At 29.1% G+C, this 21,198-nt stretch overlaps 2 protein-coding genes across 2 annotated transcripts in view; both read right to left on the reverse strand.

The window, feature by feature from the left end:
* Positions 1-21,198, reverse strand: part of LOC106882611 (collagen alpha-3(VI) chain) — a 118,276-nt gene that overhangs the window by 25,567 nt on the left and 71,511 nt on the right. Inside the window, exons 23-30 of the mRNA XM_052975952.2 lie at positions 16,445-16,459; positions 10,138-10,179; positions 8,623-9,192; positions 7,518-7,544; positions 5,936-6,505; positions 1,966-1,995; positions 1,266-1,292; positions 59-85 (exon numbers count right to left, since the gene is read on the reverse strand). Of these exons, the coding sequence (XP_052831912.2) occupies positions 59-85; positions 1,266-1,292; positions 1,966-1,995; positions 5,936-6,505; positions 7,518-7,544; positions 8,623-9,192; positions 10,138-10,179; positions 16,445-16,459 (1,308 nt within the window). The remainder of the gene's footprint in view (positions 1-58; positions 86-1,265; positions 1,293-1,965; positions 1,996-5,935; positions 6,506-7,517; positions 7,545-8,622; positions 9,193-10,137; positions 10,180-16,444; positions 16,460-21,198) is intronic.
* LOC149131343 (von Willebrand factor A domain-containing protein 1-like) lies at positions 12,543-13,361 on the reverse strand. Its single transcript, XM_089340060.1, has one exon. It carries the CDS (start codon positions 13,234-13,236, stop codon positions 12,682-12,684), a length of 555 nt encoding a protein of 184 aa, XP_089196186.1. The 5' UTR covers positions 13,237-13,361; the 3' UTR covers positions 12,543-12,681.

Here is a 21,198-nt window from a genome sequence, read left to right on the forward strand (position 1 = left end):
ATGTATGTATGTCAGGGTATAATGCAAAACAGATATATGTATGGTGTGACACACTTACCAGTTGTTGTGGGAGTTGTGGTTGCAACTGAAATGGACGAATCCAATAAGAAAGGCAATTTTAACTTTATATATGTATGTGTTATAATTATTTTACATTTGGTGATGCAATGCATGTGGCAATTGACTAAACTTAACCAACTAGATATATAATGGTAGCTAATAGTATTTCTTTTATACTCAAGCTAGCATATGCTTAAATTTTTCTTCTTTTTCCATGTCTCACATGCATATATAAACATATTTATATGAATTGAGTAAATTCATTGAGTAAACTGCTCACTATATTTTACAATTTTCTATATTTCTGAATTCATAGAATGTGATATTACAAGAATATTGTTGCTCTAACTGTCACTTTATGAAACAACATTAATCAGTGTTTCAGTTACCTTAGATATTGTGTTGAGACCTCTAGTGAAATCTTCCTTATGTTATTCTTACTGAGAAAGTTTGATTTTTCCTGACATGCAACCAATGAAAAAAATGAAACAAAATGTCATTCTAATTGACCCACACCTTATAATCCCTTCTTCCATCAAAGATCACAACAAATCATCACACACTATAGATCTCTTTGGTCTATTTCTCAAATATACTAAAGCATCTTTATTTCTTCAACTTTACAAGATGACTAAATCTATATTCTAACACAGATCACATTCAAAGATACTAATTTTTATAAAATCATGCCTATATTACTGTTTGTTTCATTCTGACATAATATTGGTTATTAACAATTCATGCTTGGTAGCCAACTACTTTGTCATTAAGAATTTCCATTAAATTGACCAACTTACATATAATATTTAGTAAATCAACTTGCAAAATCTCTCATTTCTCAAACAAAGACATTTTAATCCCTATTTGTTTAGACTGGTGAAGGAAAATTCACATTAAGACTGCAGAAATTCACTTTCAATTTTGAGCAAATTTTCTTTGATATAACATGTTGTTTAATATATATCACTTTGGTATTTTAGCAGAAAAAGAATGCTACCTTTCTAAACATTATTTGGATATTTCTTATGCAGTATTTTTCAATATTTAAAATATATTTATTAGATTTGAATATTTAAAATATAGTATATAATTTTTAGACTATGGAATATTTCAGTATTTAAAATTTATTAATTTAGCAATGATTGTAAAATACCTTTTTCATAACTTTTAATAAAAGACAGGAAATAAAGAGCAAAAAAACTTACCAGTTGTTGTAGGTGTTGTAGTTGGTACTGTAAAGAAAATGATAAGAAAAAATTAGTTTCAGAAGTTTATGATTGCCAATAATTGCTTCAGTAATTATTTTACAGTGAAAAAAGGCAAAATTAATCATAATTTGAATGGATACATTATTATTACAGAAGAATGTCTCTTTGGAATTGCTTATGCAACATTCTTGATAATATAATCTATTAATTTCCTACCAAGCTGTCTTTTTGATGTCTAACTTCACTATGAAGTGAGGCTAGAAGTTTTTTTTTTAATATGTATGTATGGGGAAGCATTATAAGTGACAGGTGCTAATAAAATAAATTGTCAGTGAGACAAACGTTTACTGAGAGTTTATGAAGTTTCAATCAATAGATAAACTCATGGAGGGTGTCAGTGATACCCACCTAGCAAATTAATGATGTGGTATTTGTACTAGGAGAACTTAAATCATTGTCTTACATAATTTTGTACAAAATCAGTTCCATTTGTATAGTAGTCAAATTCACAGTAATATTTTGAGATATAAAATTATTAACTTTGATTAACTAAATGATTAATATTAGTGCAGTATATTAAACAGAAAGTAATTACCAGGATATAATATATGTTTTATAATGGCTTTCTAAAAGTGTCCAAAAACATGACTGCTGTGGTGCAAATTGTAAAGTTAGTTTGAAACTAGACAAAACTTACCAGTAGGCTCAGTTGGAGGTTCAGTTGTAGCTATTGCAAAATAAAAGTATTATTTCCATTATGAAGTGATGAAAACTTTTGTAATTGTTATAATTTATACAAATTAATTTAGAAATCCATTAAATGTACTGTTATTTTCTATTTGCTATATATTGAGATTCTATATTCACTGACATTCAATCAGACCATAAATGGAAATTTATGATTGAATGAATATATTCTTACACTAAAGTATAGAAAGTCAGACACAAACATTTCACAATTAAGTTTATGATAAACTTTATAAGCACAAAATATAACAAGTTTATTGCTGTTACAGAAATTCTAAAGTAAAAACTCTTTGCATACATAACTACTTTTTGCAGTCAAATTACATTAATTTTAAAATCCAATAAAAGTAATGAAAATTTGCATAAATAGATTAAATTCATTTCTGAATATGAATTGCCATTTTAAACAAAATTGAAAGGTGCAAATATAGGAGAGAATTTTTGTGTCATATAATAAATATGTTTTAACTCTTACTATTGTGTTTTTTTTTGTTGTTGTTGGTTTGGTCTGAGAGAAGTGGTTGAGCCCATGACCACTAGAGGATGTCCGAGACCAATGAGATAAGCATAAATAAAGTTTCTTTCAAACAGCTACATGGAGAACAATGAGCATGTTTTGGGAAGGTAGGATTAAGAGAAGTGGTTATTGTGAGCCTGAGACAATGGCAGACCTAGGTTTAAAAAATAAATATTGGTGATCTTTAAAGAGAGATTGAAGATATTGGAAAAGGTAGCTGTTAATGACTGACTCTCACATTTTTTAGATGTAGGATGTAAGAATGATATGATGGTAGAAGAGTTGCCTACATGGGAAGAAGACACGCATAGTACATGTTTACAAATAATTGGATGGATCTCTGGAATGTCAGTAATAATGAAGAACTTGATGAGCATAGATGCTAGTTCTACAGTACATTCTTTGAGGATAATGGAAGGACATTAACAAAAGTCAGTGATCATGTTAATTTGATATGACCAAAGCTGTTTTTATATTTTAAGTGTGTGTGCACTTGCTGATGAGATTTGTGGTGTGGAGAGGAAATATCTTCGATGAAATTTACTTAATATGTGCAGTGTGGGCTGGGGTAGATCAATAAATGAGGAGGATTTCTGTGGGGGTATATTGCAAACTGTCATAGTTGAGAAGTGAAGAGAAGAAGAACTCCATAAAAGTTTGTAGAGATAAATCTGGCAGGAGACCAAAATGATTTGCAGCGCTGCAGGAAGTGGAAGTGTTTCCAGGTTCTCTGATGCATGGAGGTACGCATCATGTTTCAGATGTAGACGTATCAAAGGGTAAAAGCTATTCAGTTTGTAAGTGTGGGCAATTTTCTTGAAGCATTGTAGGCCACAATCTTTGCTCACACAACTACAGTATAGCTATTAGTGGATGACTCAGTATATTAGGAGTAATGAATTTTGGTTTTGTATAGGATGGGAAAAGACATAATTAAGATTTCAATAACCTGTTTAATCTTCTTTTATCATTAACTTGAGATTCACATTGCCAATTATTCAAATAACTGAATATTTGGTAATGTGATTCAAAATATTAACATCAATTTGGGTGTGTGTTTGTGTGCATGCATGCGTGTGTGTGTGTGCATGCATGCGTGTGTGTGTGTGCATGCATGCGCATATGTGTGTGTGTTTTCTCTGCAATTCTTTGCTGTATAATGTTTATTCTCTCATATATTTACATTTACCACAATTTTTTACTTTGTTTGAAAAGCAACTACAAACAATTTTTATATAATTTGGGATGTATTTGAAATTTCACAATCATTTTCGTTTTGCAAAATAAAACTATGACAACGCTAGCAGTAACTAAAACCGGCAAAATTCAATATTCTTGGACAAGATTTTGTAAGTGTTGTATAAAATTAACAGTAAATAATTTACATAACACAATGTGGAAGAATACAGTACATTTGGAAAGTAGTTTATACATTTGATGAGCATTATCATTTTAATTGCATGCAATGTGGAAAGGTAGAAAATAACATTGAATTTATCTCTATGGTTCAAGCTTGGAATTGTGTCAAGCTGACAGTGAGATTAAGAAGTGATCTACTAATGTGAAAATTAATGTGATCATGATAATTTAAGCAGGAAAGTTATCAAAAAAACTTTCTATCTATGACTTGCAAAATTAACAGAAATCTCAAGAATAAATGTGCATTAAATATTAATCAGCAATGAAATGTGTATAACTCAGAAACAAAGACAATACCTGTAAATATCTTTTATGATAACAGCAATTATTATATCATTTCGTTGCTGTCATAGTAGAGACACCAGAAGTTACATGATCATTTAATTTGTTGCGGTGGAGGCGCAATGGCCCAGTGGTTAGGGCAGCGGACTCGCGGTCATAGGATCGTGGTTTCGATTCCCAGACTGGGCGTTGTGAGTGTTTATTGAGTGAAAACACTTAAAGTTCCACGAGGCTCCGGCAGGGGATGGTGGCGAACCCTGCTGTACTCTTCCACCACAACTTTCTCTCACTCTTTCTTCCTGTTTCTGTTGTGCCTGTAATTCCAAAGGGCCAGCCTTGTCACACTGTGTCACGCTGAATATCCCCGAGAACTACGTTAAGGGTACACGTGTCAGTGGAGTGCTCAGCCACTTGCACGTTAATTTCACAAGCAGGCTGTTCCGTTGATTGGATCAACTGGAACCCTCGACGTTGCAAGCGACGGAGTGCCAACAACAACAATTTGTCGCAACTACTTTCAAACAAAAGTGCAATGTATGGAGTACATTATCTTATATCTTTTGTTGTTAACAATTTTGTGAAACTGGTCATCTCATTAGAATTTTCAAGTAAAAGATTCATTATTAAATGTTATGTGATCGTTAAATTACTGAATTATTTCCAAATTGGCTGAGATTTTAATTTTTCTATGATTTCCTTGAATGATATATCCATTTTTTAAGCAAAATATAAGAAAAAGAAAATTATCTTACCATGAGTTTTGCCCTGATTTGACATTGTAGAAAATTTTTCCAACATGATTCAAATATGAAGGTATACCAAGCTGTCTTAGAAAAAATATTTTTCTACCAATGTAAATCAATTCTTAAATTTCTAGTAAAGGTTAATGTAGTTTTAAAATTATGGCACCTCATGCAACGCTATAAAAACATTAAATAAAGGGTTTGGATGATCTAGAATGTTGAGCAATAATTTATATTTAGTGCTACTTTGAAATTGACAGCAAATGAAGAATAAAATGCATTTACGATGATACGAACAATTCTAAGTGAAAAGTTTGGCCATGTACTTAGAATTAGAATGGCAAAAATTTTTGGATTTGAATGAGTAGTTATGATATTTTTGCATGATATTTTTGATTCTTGGCAAAAGTTTATGATATGTCGGGGAAAATTTTTTAAATATGTATAATTAAGACCTTTGGAAACTATATCAACAAATGGAGCAGCTTAGCCACTAGTACATATAGTTGTAAAGAGGTGAGAGAGATTAAAGCTACTATTACATGCCTGGGTGTTGAGAAAACAGTATAGGTGGACTAAGACTTTTAATTGCCATAAAGTTTCTTTGCAATAATATAAGTGAGTGAACGAATGGGTGAGTGATGAGACAATGATAAATAACATTCTTCATAATAAGTGATTCAGTGTGACTAAATGATACTAATAGCATTTGGTGTTAAAATTATGCATATGAGCAACAATTATGCAATGTTATATACCAATACAATGGAATGTTATGATCAGTTTATACTACATGAAAAGAAGTTTGAAATATTTGCAATAAATTACTGTGAAACTATTGTGTGCTTAAACTATTTGTGATTTTTAATTGTCATAATTTTACCATTAGAGTGCAGTGTTTCCCTAAGCATCCACATAAAACTAACTTTTCTACGTGTTCCTATTTTAAACGTTCTTACCTGGAGCTATTTTCTCAAGAATTTTATCCTTAAGAAATTCTATCTCATCAAGACTTTCCACAGTGAAAGCATTTTCTTTGGCAGGAGAGGAACAAATTTGAATCAACTCTCTTGTGTCATATAATTTAAAGCCGATGGCATAAACATGAATGTTAGCTGCATGAGTCAATCTAGCTTGAGGAACTGTCTGATAGTGTTCAATATTAGAAATACCATCTGTAATGACGATCGCAATATTTCGTGCATCAGGTCTATCTCCATTCTCAGGTGTAAACATTTTATTACGCAAAGTGCGAAACATATGAGCAGCATTTGTGCTGCCATATCTATAACGGATATTATCAATTGCATCCAGCATTTCACTCTTGGAAAGGAAGTCATTGAGATAAAATTGAATATACACTCTTGTACTGTATAATGCCAAACCAATACGAACACTGCCATAATCAATGTCAGCTTCTGATACAAAACTTTTTATGTAGTCAATAAATTTTTGGAAATTCCTTTGTCCGACACTTGTTGAAGAATCAACCAGGAAAATTAAGTCAGTAGGTATAGTCTTCTGAACACCTATTAAAAAGTTTAAAGAAACAGCTACATTTCTATTACATGTACATACAAGTCTTTAAATTATTTTAAAACTATTCAAGATTTCTATATAGAATGCTAATTCAGAGAACAGGTGTTTAATAAAGATGAAAACAGAACTAATAATAATGGTCTTTTACATTAGACCCAAAGCTTTGATGGAACATACATTCATAATGAAGATGGGTGAAACTTTTAGCCATTTAACCCAGTTTGTTACAATCCATATCTAATATCCATATCTCTTCAGTAACTTTAAGAGAACTGTTTGTGATATAAAAATGTTCTGTCAATTAGTGGAACTAAATAAAATCTACTTCAGTCTTTCAATTTGACAATATTCATTCAAAATGTACAAACCGCTTTAGCTTGCTTGCCTTAATGATAATTTCTTTTAAGACAAAATGTCAATGTTTGAATGTTATGAGCATAACAGATTCATTATAGTAGAAATATTTAACTGCTGAATAATGAAGGACAAATTTGTCTTTGGAGAGATTTGAATTCTGAGACAAGAGAGAAGTACTACAAAGAATTTTGTCTGATACTCTAACAATTCTGTCACATAACGACGATTATGATGATGATAATTTCTGACTTATGCACAAAGCCAACAATTTTGAGGGGAGGAATTAGTCGATACCAGTGACATCAGTACTAGACTGGACTGGTGCTTTATTAATACTGCAGGGATGGAAAGCAGAGTTGACCTTGGCAGGAATTGGACATAGGAAGTAAAGGAGTCAGAAGAAATACTGATAAGCATGTTGCCTGATGCTTTAAAAAATTTGCCAATCCATTATATAAATGATGAAATGTTTTCAAATGCTCAAAGGAAAGTAAAATTCTATACTAAAAGTTGGAGTTTAAATAGACTGAGGTAATTCAGAAGAGTTTTATATTGTTATAACAAAGTTAACTGATTTGTAGGTAGCTGGTTCTAAGTTTAAACATATTGAAATATTATTTTGTAAAACAGAAATATACATCTTACCTTGAGGAGGAGCTTCAGGAATAATCACTGTCAAAATAAAGAAGGTAATATTGTTCCCATTCCATATTAGTTATACATGAAAATAACATGAAAAATGCAGATATTAAGATATAAAGGTAATGGTGTAATGTTCATATACTTAGAAATTTCTCAAGAAATTAAATAATTTATTTTCTGAATTATGCAATGCACCACAAGCAGTATATTACTATATACATGGGCATTCATTTATAAATAAATGCATTAATCTTTATTTTTATACAAGGTTACCTTTTTTGAATTCTAGAATCAAAGATAGATTTTTTTCTGTGCTCAATTTCGAACAGTATTGCTTTAAAAACTAGATTTTTCTTTTTCTTTGGATGTGTCATACTATTTTCTCTGTATAACGACCACATTTTTATAGCTTCATATTTAAATTACATGTCTAGTAGACAAATAGAGCTATGCTATCAATATCTACTACAAAGTAAAAACATCTAAAGAAAAGCTGATATATATTTGCTTACTTCCATAAACTGTGATGTTAGTTGTAAGGTATTCTGAAGAGTTTCTAAGTATTTTTTTGAAAATGCCATGAATACTTTCATGTTATCTATTTTATTTTTGAATTCTTTTGAAATTCATAATAAATGCGAAACAAAGAAAATTAAAGAATGAAAAAATAACAGAGTATTCTCAATTCTCTTTTAAAATAACTATAATGTAAATACAGAGGCATATATCAACTTTCTATCCAGTTTTTGAGCTAGAAGTATATACAGAGCTTTCAAATAGTAGCACTTGCATCTGCAAGTTGTTTGCAAAAAAATATTCTGTTAAATAAATACTGTATCGTAGACAGAAGAGTGATTTTATCAAAGTACTATATCTGAATAAATAACCTAATAAAAATAAATAGTAGATGCTAAGAAATGCAATTCAATACAATACTGTAATTACATAATTTTCTAACATTTTTGTAAAACATCTAAAATAGTATTGCAACAAAAGTTAATAAGGAGTTCTCTTATTATTATTATTATTATTTGGTGGATAGTATACATATTTAGGAAACAATTTTAAAATAGTCTAATAAGTGTAACTTATAGCATGACAAACTTACCTGGACAAAGGTTTTTTAGTAATGTAGATTTAATATCCAAGAGTTGACCAAACTTTGGTACAGTAATTCTGTTCTTGAGAATTGGATGAGTAGCAATTAGATCCAATTCACGAGTGTCAGTCAGACCAATTCCAATTGCATACATTTTTATTTCCTTATTTTTGGCATTCCTGACAGCATTTGGTAATCTGTAGGAATTCAGGTTTGATAGACCATCAGTGATGATAACAGCAATATTAGCAACATTTTCTCTATCCCCATTTCGGCCATGAAACATATCTTCATGCATAATACGTATAGCTTCTGCCAGGTTAGCACTACCATGCCTAAAAGGGATGCTGTCAATGGCGGCTAACAATTCTTCTTTGTTGTTGTAATCATTTAAACGAAAATGAATTCGGACATCATTGCTAAAAGAGAGGATACCAACTTGTACCCCTTCATTGTTAATAGGAACATCAGACAGAAGGGATTTCACAAATGAAAGTAAAATTCTGAAATTTGCTCTTCCAACACTGGTTGATGAATCCAAAACAAAGACAAGGTCAAGTTGGGCATCGCTACAGTCTCCTACAGAGATGTTTAATAAAGGCACACAATATAATAATACATTCATATAGACAATATTTACAAAAAAAAACAACACATGTAAATACAAATAAAACTAATAAAAATATATCAGAAAGTTTCTATTTCTACATGAAGTCTTTGTAATAATTTGTTTCTTTGTTGATGACTTTAGACAACATTACTAAAATCACTAATAAATATCTTGCTTATACACACTCGCACATATGTGATTTTGATTTAGTTTGATTTAGGCATCCTTTTGTGCTCTTTAGAAAAATACAGTACTCTAATGTATAAAGATATTAAAGACACAACCCCAGTATACAATATGGCAGCTGGTCTTAGGAAGAACAGCAATGACATAGTTACTGTAAGGACACTTAGTTACTGTAAGGATGCTTAGTTACTTCAAAATGTGTACATTGATGAAAAGGAGTATTACACCTACCAACATGAATAAATTGATTTTCCCAAGAAAAAAAGAACTTGTGGTAAGAAATGATAGTTTAATGGACTGAGTGTAATACTTTGCTATGTTTAAGTTGATTACTGAGATAATGTATATAAGGGAAGGAAAGGTGACGGAACTGAAACACATAAATTCTGAACTTCTGAATTAAAAACTGAAAAACAGATTCTAGTTCCACCCTTTCTTAGCCAATTCAGAATTATACACATAAAAACATATATACACACTATCTTACACACATTATGAAACTTGAGGATATTTATAAATATATACACAATCAGTCAGACTTCCAAAGAAAAATTTACTTTTGCACTGTGAAAATTCCCCTATGCCATTATTATTAACAACATTACTGTTATCTATATCAATTATTATAACAATTATTAAGAATAATAACAATAACAACAACAATAATAATAATGAGGTTGCTGTTGCTGTTGTTATAACTGTGGTATTCACTTTCCTGCATGACTTACCAAACTTTTGAAAAGCATATTTTGGGGCTGTATGTGTTGGTTCTGAAGAAAAAGATATTTTCATATTATTTTTTATTTAAATATAGCTTATTTAAATACAAGCCTGAAACAAAATTATATTGCTAACAATTCTCAAAAAATAATCATGAATAAATTCATTTTTGAAATACTGATTTAATATCATCTGTACAATATGAATAATCCACCCACCAACAAATAATTGCATGTGTCTGTGTTTGTGTATACATATATACTTATATATATATATATATATATATATATATATATATATACACATACACATATATAAAATCATTATGTGTGTGCATGTAACACACATTAAAAGACATTGCTATATGAATTTCTCCAATACTTTCTAAATATTGTACAAAAATCTGCATGTGTAGTTCCCTTCTTTCAATGTAGTTGATGAATATCTCTAATTCTCTCATCCCCTCTCTCCCTACACACACACACACACACGCACCTTTTCTTTGGCTGATGACTAAGTTCCATTCTGACTGATAGGTTGTAAGCCAATCTGGTCATATGCCAGATTAATTTTCATTCAAATGCAACTAATGATCGAAAGCAACGGAGTGAGAGACAGTGGCAAGCAGTGGATACCTGCATTGCCAGATGCTGCCATAGTTATATAATGCACAGCTGTCCAATGTCCAAAAATCAATTTTTTATTTCCTTATCTTTTGTTGTGGTAAGTGCAGAAGGTCATAAAGGTGTGTGTGTGTATATATATATATATATATATATATATATATATATATATATATATATATATTCACTGTGCAACGATGAAATTCAATTGTTAGATTAACTGAATTACCTGTTCCTAAATGAATGTGAAAGTGACTGAACATTCCACAGATATATGTGCCCTAAATGTAATTTCAGGCAGTACCAACATGACCCAGTATGTGACAAGGCTGTACCTTTTTTAACAATAGATACAATGAACCTATAGTCTTCTACACAGTTTCCATGTACCAAGTTTCACTCACAAACTTAGGGATGGATGCTATAGAAATTGACATTTGCCCAAAATGCTATGTAAAGGATCGAATTGGAACCTCATAAGCGTGAAGCAAACTTCTTAACCATTCAGTCAATACACACATACTTAGATATATTCATCAGAAGCAAGAATAATTGAAAAAGGAAACTAAATGTACAGATTTTTACCTCTGCATTATTTAGAAATAGTTAGATAAATAGATATAGTAATGGCTTTAATATATCTTTAAAGGGAATAATGGTAATTAAAATAGTTATGTTTAATATGTGTCTAATAATAAAAAAAATTAATAAGTTTTGTTTTTTTGTTAATTTAGGTAATCTAATTAGATAACTTAAAAGATTAACAAAAGGAGAAACTAATTACAATTAATATTAGATTGATGTATAATTGAAAAATTACATTAAAAATAACTGATAAGAAAAGTTGGGATAACTACAGTTTTTTTATTTATTTTGTATTCATAATATATTTAAATATAATATCTAACAGTTTCATGAAAATTCTTATCATAATGATATCACTATTTAGTTAAATTTGTTTAGGATACTTCTTAATTAACTTGATAACATTATATTTTGAAAATGCAACAATATAAATTAGAATTCAATAATTAAAAAAAAAATTCCACTTATCACTTTTGGATATTTTTTTATCAAAATGAATTACAGAATAAAGTAAGATACTTTAATGTTTCTCCTTATAAATCAACAAGCCATTTTTTAATTAAATGAACATCACATTACATGAATAGATAAGGCATTTTTTCACATCACCATTAAGCTAGAACATAGTTTTTGCCTACCCTATTAAAAATAAGAAAATAAAATGTACTTTTTAATAAAACACATTTATAAAAATGTGTAATGTGCACCCATAATATTTTATATATAAAACAATTTCTATTTATTACAAACTAAGGAAACCATCAGAAAAAATGCAAAACATCATTGAAAATATTGATGAATAAAATGATGCTTTAATAATCAACAGGAGAAAGTTTTGTTAGTGAAGTTGTATGGCTTTCACTTTAGTTAAAGTTATTTAAGATAGAATATCTAAATTTAAATATTTGCTACAGGTATGTGAATTAGAAAATATATAATTTATGTTAAAAAATTTGCTAAAAACGAATAAAATATTTAGTTCTTAATTATATTTTTGTTGTCTAGTTTGATATATATCATTCAACACAAGAAATACATGTTATCTATCTTACACTGAACGGAAAGAAGCATTAACAAGAATTCAAGTTTCAATCAGAAAATGCTAGTGAACAGAAACACAAAAATACAAAGAAAACCAGTATTCGTATAAAATATTACAAGGAATATTTACTTTCTCAACAGAGGCCTACATCAAAATCATCCCACAAAAATCTGATTAATGAAGAAATTAATGTTATGAATTCGTTTATATCCAATACAATCTCACAGTATAATTTTAGAATGAAATGCTCAATGAACTATATGCAAATGAGAAACATCAATAAATTAAATGAGCATTGCATTCTATTCAGATGGTTTGAGGAAAACATCTTTTAAACATTTTAGGTTTGACTCACCAATGTCAAAGGCAAAGATGTGAATTCCTTCTTTCTGAGCAAGATCAAATTCTACATCAATCACATCTGAATTAGTTGAGTGGGACTGATTATTGAGTAGTAAAAGAGCAAAATTAGGGGCATCAGCTCGATCACCAAATCTTTCAGAGAAAACCTGATTTCGCATAATTTTCAAACTCTCTGCTAAGTTTGATCTGCCCTGTTTATATGATGTAACTTCAAGAGCATCAAGAACCTCATGCTTTGTACTAAATTGGTTCAGATAGAACCTAACATAATTCTTCTGATTAGATATAATCAACCCAACTCGAACATCCCCATGGTCAATATTGGCATCAGAAACATAGTCTTTAATAAATGCAAGAGTTTTTCTAAATTTCTTTTTATTACTAATACTGGCAGAATCCACCAAGAAGACAACATCTGACTTTCCATTATTGTTGATGCCTACGAGAAATAGTGCAGATAAAATTTTATTACAAATCAAAATACAAACATACATTTTGAAAAGAATCCCTACATTGTAAACCTAAAAGTTTAAATAAGAAAAAATTAAACACAAGCAATATAAGGAATGGTTAAAAAGTTAAAAGTAGATGTAACCATGAGGAATAGAGAATAAAGAACTAAAATTAAATAAAATCAGCCTTAAAACTGGCTGTTTATTTGTTTAATAGTTTCTTCCTAAAAGATTAATCCTTCCACTAAGCTGATCCAGTACCTAATACAGTGGTTCTCATAGCCATTCAATGTTTAAAAAATCCTACTATATTTTTATAGTTAAATATTATTAGGAATTGTATGCAAAAAATTGTCAAAATATTTCGAGGATTGCACAGAAGTTTTAACAACAAAATTTTATATGAAGCCCCTCCTGCAAGGGTCACATGGACCCCAGTTGGGAACCATTGATCTAATAAAAATTTTGACCATTTTGACCATTTTGACCCTTCATATAAATTTATTGTAACTAAAAAATTATTCATACTAGTACAAAGTAGTAATTAAGTTTTTAATAGATAGGAGTAAGTAGATAAGACTTAAGAGGGACTACAATATAGTTTAAGTATAAGTTCTTAATATAAGAAAATCATGAGCTTGTCCTTCATTGGCATTGCATCTTTACAAAATGTGTGCCAATGATGTAATGTCTGGTAAGGCATTTTGAATTTCTAAACTGTTTTACAGATGGTCTTTTTGAAAATCAAACAATATTTTGTTTGATAAAACAGTTTTCTAATAATTCAGCACCCTTAGTACTCAAAATCATTTCTATAGGGTCAATTCTGACACCTAACTTAGTCTCTATAGATGCAAAAGATTCTACACTATTTTATAGTTACATATGAGGTCTGTAGAAACTGGATATTCAAAATGGGGCTTGAGCCAGTGCCTCAAGCTCATGATTACAGTGGGGTATATGGTAACCTTGATATTTAGTCTAATATTAGTTACATCATGCCCCACAGTTAATCATTAAATTACATATACTTGACAGTTTAATGTACTTGGTGATTTGTTGGCAAGTTAAGCACTAAAGGATGTCAGCATTTCAAATAGCTCACATGTCACCACTCCTTAACTCCAAAGCATGAGACAATTCTCATCCCATCAACCATTTAATCTCTGGATTTGGTACCTGAAGACTTATTTCTGTTTCTAAAGTTGAAATCAATGCTGAAAAGTAGCAGATTTCAAATGTCAGAAGAGATTGAAGAAATTTGCTATGAGTACCATGCACTGTCCCTGAAATTGGATTCCAAAATTTTTTTTCAAAATTGGATAAAGATGCTGGGATTGAGACAACAACTGGATGGAACTATTATATTAGGTAAGTAAAGCAATAGCATGGATTTTTTTTAAAGTCTGGATTATTTTTGGACAGACTTTATAGAATGAAAAAATATGTTTGAAAATTAACCTGGTAAGTTATATTCACAATCTTCCTCCACAAATTAAAAATATTTTGAAGTGATTTTGATTAAAAACAAATTATCAGCAAATATGTTAATTTAAAAACTAATTGCTTTTTTCCTATATTATTTTAAAAGGCATATCCCAGAAAATTTCTTTGAAATATATATGAAATGAAATACAAAGTTTCTGCATATTATCCAACTGAATGACAATAACTATGAAGAACCATACAGAGAATTTAAGGGACTGGTTTTAGATTAAATATAAGAATATACTATACAGATGAGATTGAAACAAGAAAATTATTATAAATTCTTAATATTAAGAGTGGCTATATTTAGTGCATTTATGTTCTATGTCTTATAATGTTGAAGTTTCATAATGAAAAATTAACATTTAATCAAAATGTTAAATTTAAAAGAAAAAAAATTCTAGTTTAAATTTTAGTTTACTCAAGTAAAGTAAATTCACCAAGAACATGTATTTTCAAACAGTATGATTTTGTGAAACTATATAAAGTAAATAAGTTGTATCATGTTGATTATATAAAGATAATGGATGAAATAAATGCTTAACCAATAACATAATTTTTTCAAATTAACTAAAAATTTCTATTTGTCAATAATATTTGAAATAAGATGATAATATTTTGTTAATTTATAAAAATAACTCATTCTTTTACTGTAAAATGGTATTTTATAAATGTTTAACTGATGAGATATTTGTAGTTAATTTGAGTTCCATAAAATGAAAATAAAAGAAATTTTGAAATATCAATAACTGACAAAATTTAAAATTGATTTAAAAGTGGTTTTTCTTACTGCATAAATATATGTTGTAACATTTAAATAACAAAAAGAAAATCATATACTTACAAATGGTTGTGTGTAAAAATAGAATTAATGTAAATATCATGATAAATTTATACAGTTAATAATGAAAACCATGGAATGATAAACAAAATGAAATTTTGCATCGTTCATACTTAGAAAAATCATTTAAATAACATTTAAATAACAGAGTCAAGTACAAAATATGACATTTGTTTAAAAGTTATGTAAGAAATGTTAAATTTAAATAACTCTGAAATAATATTTTTGAGAAACCAATTAGCTGTAAAAAAGGAAATTAATGATAAAAGAAATGCATAAGTTCAGGAAATATTAACATTGTCTGTAAAAGGAAATGAACTTTTACTATTAGTACAGCTTCAATATTTCATAATATTATCAGCAGGGTTGGCTTCAGGATTATCAGAATAATCATTTTCTCAACATGTGTATTTTGGAGGAAAAAAAATTACATTCAAAGATAAATTGTTAATCTTCAATTCACTTGAGCTTGAAATTGTATTAGTTTTATTTATGATTTAAAACATTGTGTGAGATTATTTCGATACCTTCTACAAACCCTCCCACTAAAAAAACGCATGTTTAATTTCTGTCATGTTTAAACCAATCCTGCTTAACAACATACAAAGAAACACTTCAAAGATTAATAGATGTACACAAAGTTTGAAGGTAAAATGTAAAAGTAACATTTGCAAAAGATGAAACAATAGAATTCATTTAAAACATAGACAATGAAAACAAAATATCAATTACATATGGCACTTAAATAATAGTAAATATAATTTGGTCAATTTAAATATTAAACAATAATATTTTAATAAGATATTGTAAAATTTAATTATAAATACACCTTATTACTTATAATTACACACTTTAATTATTTCAAGATAAGTGTTTTAATTTCAGTTTTAATTATGCAAAAAATTGTAATTATCAACATACCTGGTGGTGTGCGAACTGAAAAAAATTTATAGAAAGAAAAGAAATAAGTATATTCCTTATAAGAATATTTAAAACTTAATATTTTGTCATTAAATTTTATAAATAGCTGAAACAAAAATTATTTTATTGTTTAATTCCATCAGTAGACTGGCAAGCCAGGTTAACAAACCTTTTGAAATTCTTGGTTAGTTTGATATAGTCTGAAAGAGAAACACGGTCCATTGTTCCTTTAGATGCTTCTTCTGTTTTGAAGAATGTTGATAAGAGAATGAAGTTAAATTGACTGACTTTTAATTAGAACTGCTAAAATTTAGGAAGTTATATTAGAAGTGTGATGAGGTACTGGGACAAATATTAAACATGGTCTCCATAGTGGTGAAATGAGACACTAGAAATAGAGATGTGAATGATCCAAACATGTTTATGTGAGGGTTATAGAATGATTAGATTCTGTGGGGATATATGAAATTGGAAAGAAATGAGCTGCTGGATGTGTAATGTCAGCATGTAATGAACAACAAAGTACAAGTATGCTGAAAAACAAAATTGGCATCATGCTTCATGTCAAATCAGATGAATGCGAATAGACAAAGTTGTTATCTATGGATAATTTTTAATTGCAATGGATTATAAAGGTGAATGATCTTGTTTTCTAAGACAGAATTTTTATCTGTGTTGGTTATCTAGTCAAAGCTAGATAACAAGCATGCATAAACATTACATCACAAATAAATTACAATGATTAGACAATACATGTGTACTATCTCAATTATACTTCTAATATCCTTTATAATTATTTTTTCATTGCCCATAGAGGGCTAAATATAGAGGGGACAAACAAGGAGAGACAAAAGGATTAAGTCAATTACATCGACCCCACTGCATAACTGGTACTTATTTAATCGACCCTGAAAGGATGAAAGGCAAAATCGACCTCAGTGGAATTTTCACTCAGGATGTAATGGCAGACAAAATACTGCTAAGCATTTCACCCAGCTCACCGCTAATATCCCTTATAATGGATAACAGAGCTCATGCTTATATTATAACAGATAAAGGAGATATTTTTTCCCTATCTACACTATTTATATTACTTAAAATACTATAATATTTACTATACAGTGTTGATATTCTATGAGATTAATAAACAATTTCATTTTTAACTAAATAATTGAGTTCAAAGTGAGGTTGTTTTGTGTCCCACCAAGGCTGATTTGGCCTTCCAAATGTATACAAATTCTTGGAAAGGCCAGGAAAATTATGTAACTGACAAAATAGTATATACTTGAAAAACATCTGAGACAAAAGAACTGAGACACAGTAGTGTATATGAAAGAGAAAGCAAACTTTTGGACAAAAGACAACTGTGATGTGTTACTCAGGTTTGATACCAAATCAGAACTTTGATAATATTGGCACTGATAATATTGGACATTGTTGGGAGTATTATAACTTTTCCTTTCATTAGATAATATACCTAAAACACCATGTATATCTAACAATGATAACTAAATCAATATGAAATCTGATGAAGTATGTAGAAAAAAGACCAATGAAACTACAAGTAAATATATATTATAACATAATTATGCCCTATTTTACAAATATGCACATACAAATGGTTCATATTTTATGTCAGTCATAAGAGAAAAACTTGTAGTTATTAGACCCAAGCAAAAATGATTTAAAAATCAAACTTTGAAGGTTTTAAATGTAACATATTCAAGTGTCAGATAATCAGCTCCATATTTTTCAAATATTTATCTTACCAGTTATAACATCCACAGGTATTATAGCTGGAGGTGCAGCCATCAAAAACATATTGTCTTATATATGAGATGAATAAACAAATATATTCTTAACAAAAATAAATTTCAGGAAATATATTGGGGGAGAGAGAGAGAGAGAGATACTTTTTACAGCTAACAACTCAACAGAAAGTGAATTATGATTGCAATCTATTTACACTTTGGAAAGTAGTTCAAAATGATAAGTAAGGGTTTATATACAAATTATTTTAAGCACATCATTTATAGTTCAAGTGACTTTATGTATGTACTATTTATGTGCATATATATATATATATATATATATATATATATATATATATATATATATACACACTCATGGAAAATTAATAATAATAAAAGTGACATTTTTTTTATTATGGAGGAAAAAAGTTTGTATATTTAAGTATTTCTAACTATGCTTTTAGTTTGTATTGACTCCAGTACTTATTTTTTTAAAGCCTGGTACTCATTCTGTTGGTTTCTATTGCTGAACCTCAAAGTTATAGGAACATAAATACACCAACACCGGTTGTCAAGTGCTGGTATAGGGACAAACACAGATACAAAGACACACACACATAAATGTATATATACTGGATAGGCTTCTTACAGATTCCGTCTATGATGCATCTCTAAATACATTATGAGTTCTCAGAATAAATCACATTGCTGCAGTTGCGTGAGGTACTGTAGGTGAAAGATGATTGTATTAAAATTTGTAGCTCCTTAAAATGAAGCATCCAAGAATGACAATCACTTAACTTCAACACTAGGAACTGGTAATTATTATAATTTGTCATATTCATCTACTACTCTTTACTTTTATAACATTTGTATCTCAATTTACTTTTACATTAATTATGGCCTTAATAGAATGCCCGAGAGTAATAATAATATATATGCTTTCAGACTACATGACACTCATATCTACCCTGTCATGAATCTCCGACAGTTTTACTGGAAGGTAAGTTCTTCTAATAAAACTAAATGCTCAATTTGTTAAATAAAAAACAAAAGGATAGTCAAATACAATATATTTCATAATACAACTATAAAATCCCATGACGATGGTCATGGGTATAAAGTAATTTACTACCGTTACTTGAATGAACAAAATATAAAGAAAACAAATTCACTGAAATAGTTAATGTGACCATCATAATCTCACTAGTTTATATCAGTATTGTTAAATGTTTGAAAAACAATAAACTGCTTTTCATAATCTCTTATCAGCCAATGCTTTATCAATTTCCATTTACAATTTCTTAAATAAACATGATAGAAACATAAAACAAATTCAAAACTATAACATACAATGTAACATTCACAAACCAAACAAAACAAATGACAACAACATGATAATCTCCAATTCTTCAATATGAGTTTTTAACAAAGCTGAACAAAAAATTAATCATAAAAAGATCATATCATTTGTTAGAATAACAGAACTATTTATTGTTAAACTTTGTTATATTTGGAGTCTAGATATTTATGAGTATATATTTTTATATCATGCATAGCTGTCTGTAATTAACACAATAATCAAACATTAAAATTCCTATGAACATTTTTTTAAACATGCCTTATATAATATTTTGAAATTAAAATTATTTGTTGTCATAGAATACTTCAATATCATGTTTACAAATCTTCATTTAAGTCACTATACTATCTGCTGAACAATACCTGTCAGGAGAAAAGTAATTTCATCATTTTATTTAGAGCTGTGCACCCTGTCAGTTATCACACTAATCTTGACTTTGTTCAGAGCTAAATGAAACAAATCATGAAACCATGATTTAATGAGGCATGATATTGCACAAAAGTATCAAAACAGCTGATGCCATGAAGCCTGAATGTAGATACCATCTGAATAACATATTGGCATACAGCCTCATTACAACTCAGTTTGAACAAAAACTAGAGCCTGCTTTATCAAATAAAAGAAAGCAATCACTGACACTTTTAAGACAATCTGAGTGTTCTAAAAATGTCACTCCTGGCTATTTCATCAATTTTATAATAAGCTAGTATCATTTTTTCATTCTTTTTTTTTTTTTTGCACTAAAGACAGTGTAAATATCATTTCATTTGAAACTTGTTCTTATGAAATCTACAGTATGAATTGTAAGTGAAATTGGAATGATTTTCAAAGAATACACAAAAGACCAAGGAGAATATTTGCATTCACAAGAATTGCACCACACCCAGAGATGGATTATTACTAAGTGATCAAATATTGTCATATTAATAACTGAGAAAGTATTACAGTACAAGGTAATAGTGTCTTAATAATACAGGTTTGAAGGACACACACTCAACCATATACTACTTGAAAGAAAAATATATCAAAAGAAAAATACCTCTTGAAAACAATGGCATTCTAAAAATTCAGAGTAAAGGTGCAAGTGCACTGCTGGAAATACAATATTTGAAATTCATGATATTCTAGCAACTTTCTAACATTGACTCTTTAAAAAAGACAAGAGGAATTTTTCACTTTCAGGAAATCATTGTTCTTGCTGAGAGTGATCAGCAAGCCAGTCAAGAAACACTTACAAAAATCAAAAGTATTTAGAAATTCTTGACAATTAGGAGACTGTTGCTCTTCTTCTGTTGGATGGGAAGACATTTTCAGAAGTATTACTCCAAAAATTATTTGTGAGAAAGATACTTCACAAAACACTAAAAATATCTTCTACCTATACCAATTGTAAGAAAGTTTCAATGAACAGAATCCATAGACCCTAAAACAAACATTAAAAAACTGTTAACTGTACTAATTTATACTAATACCTGGGCTAAAGTACATGCACTGCTACTCTTTTAAGCATCTATAGATTTTTATGTAATAATTAGAATAAAACTAAAGACGGAAGTCTAGTTTACATGGCTTTATGGTTCATTGTTGGGAAATGCTACAAAATTTCTCTCCAATTCTATTCTATATGTTCTCAGTCTTCT

Source organism: Octopus bimaculoides, chromosome 23 (assembly GCF_046866305.1).
Source record: "Octopus bimaculoides isolate indiv1 chromosome 23, ASM4686630v1, whole genome shotgun sequence".
NCBI lineage: Eukaryota > Metazoa > Mollusca > Cephalopoda > Octopoda > Octopodidae > Octopus > Octopus bimaculoides.

Coding starts and splice junctions, on each gene's coding strand:
- LOC149131343 (XM_089340060.1), bottom strand. CDS start 13,236: ATGTATGTTTGTATTTTGATTTGTAATAAAATTTTATCTGCACTATTT.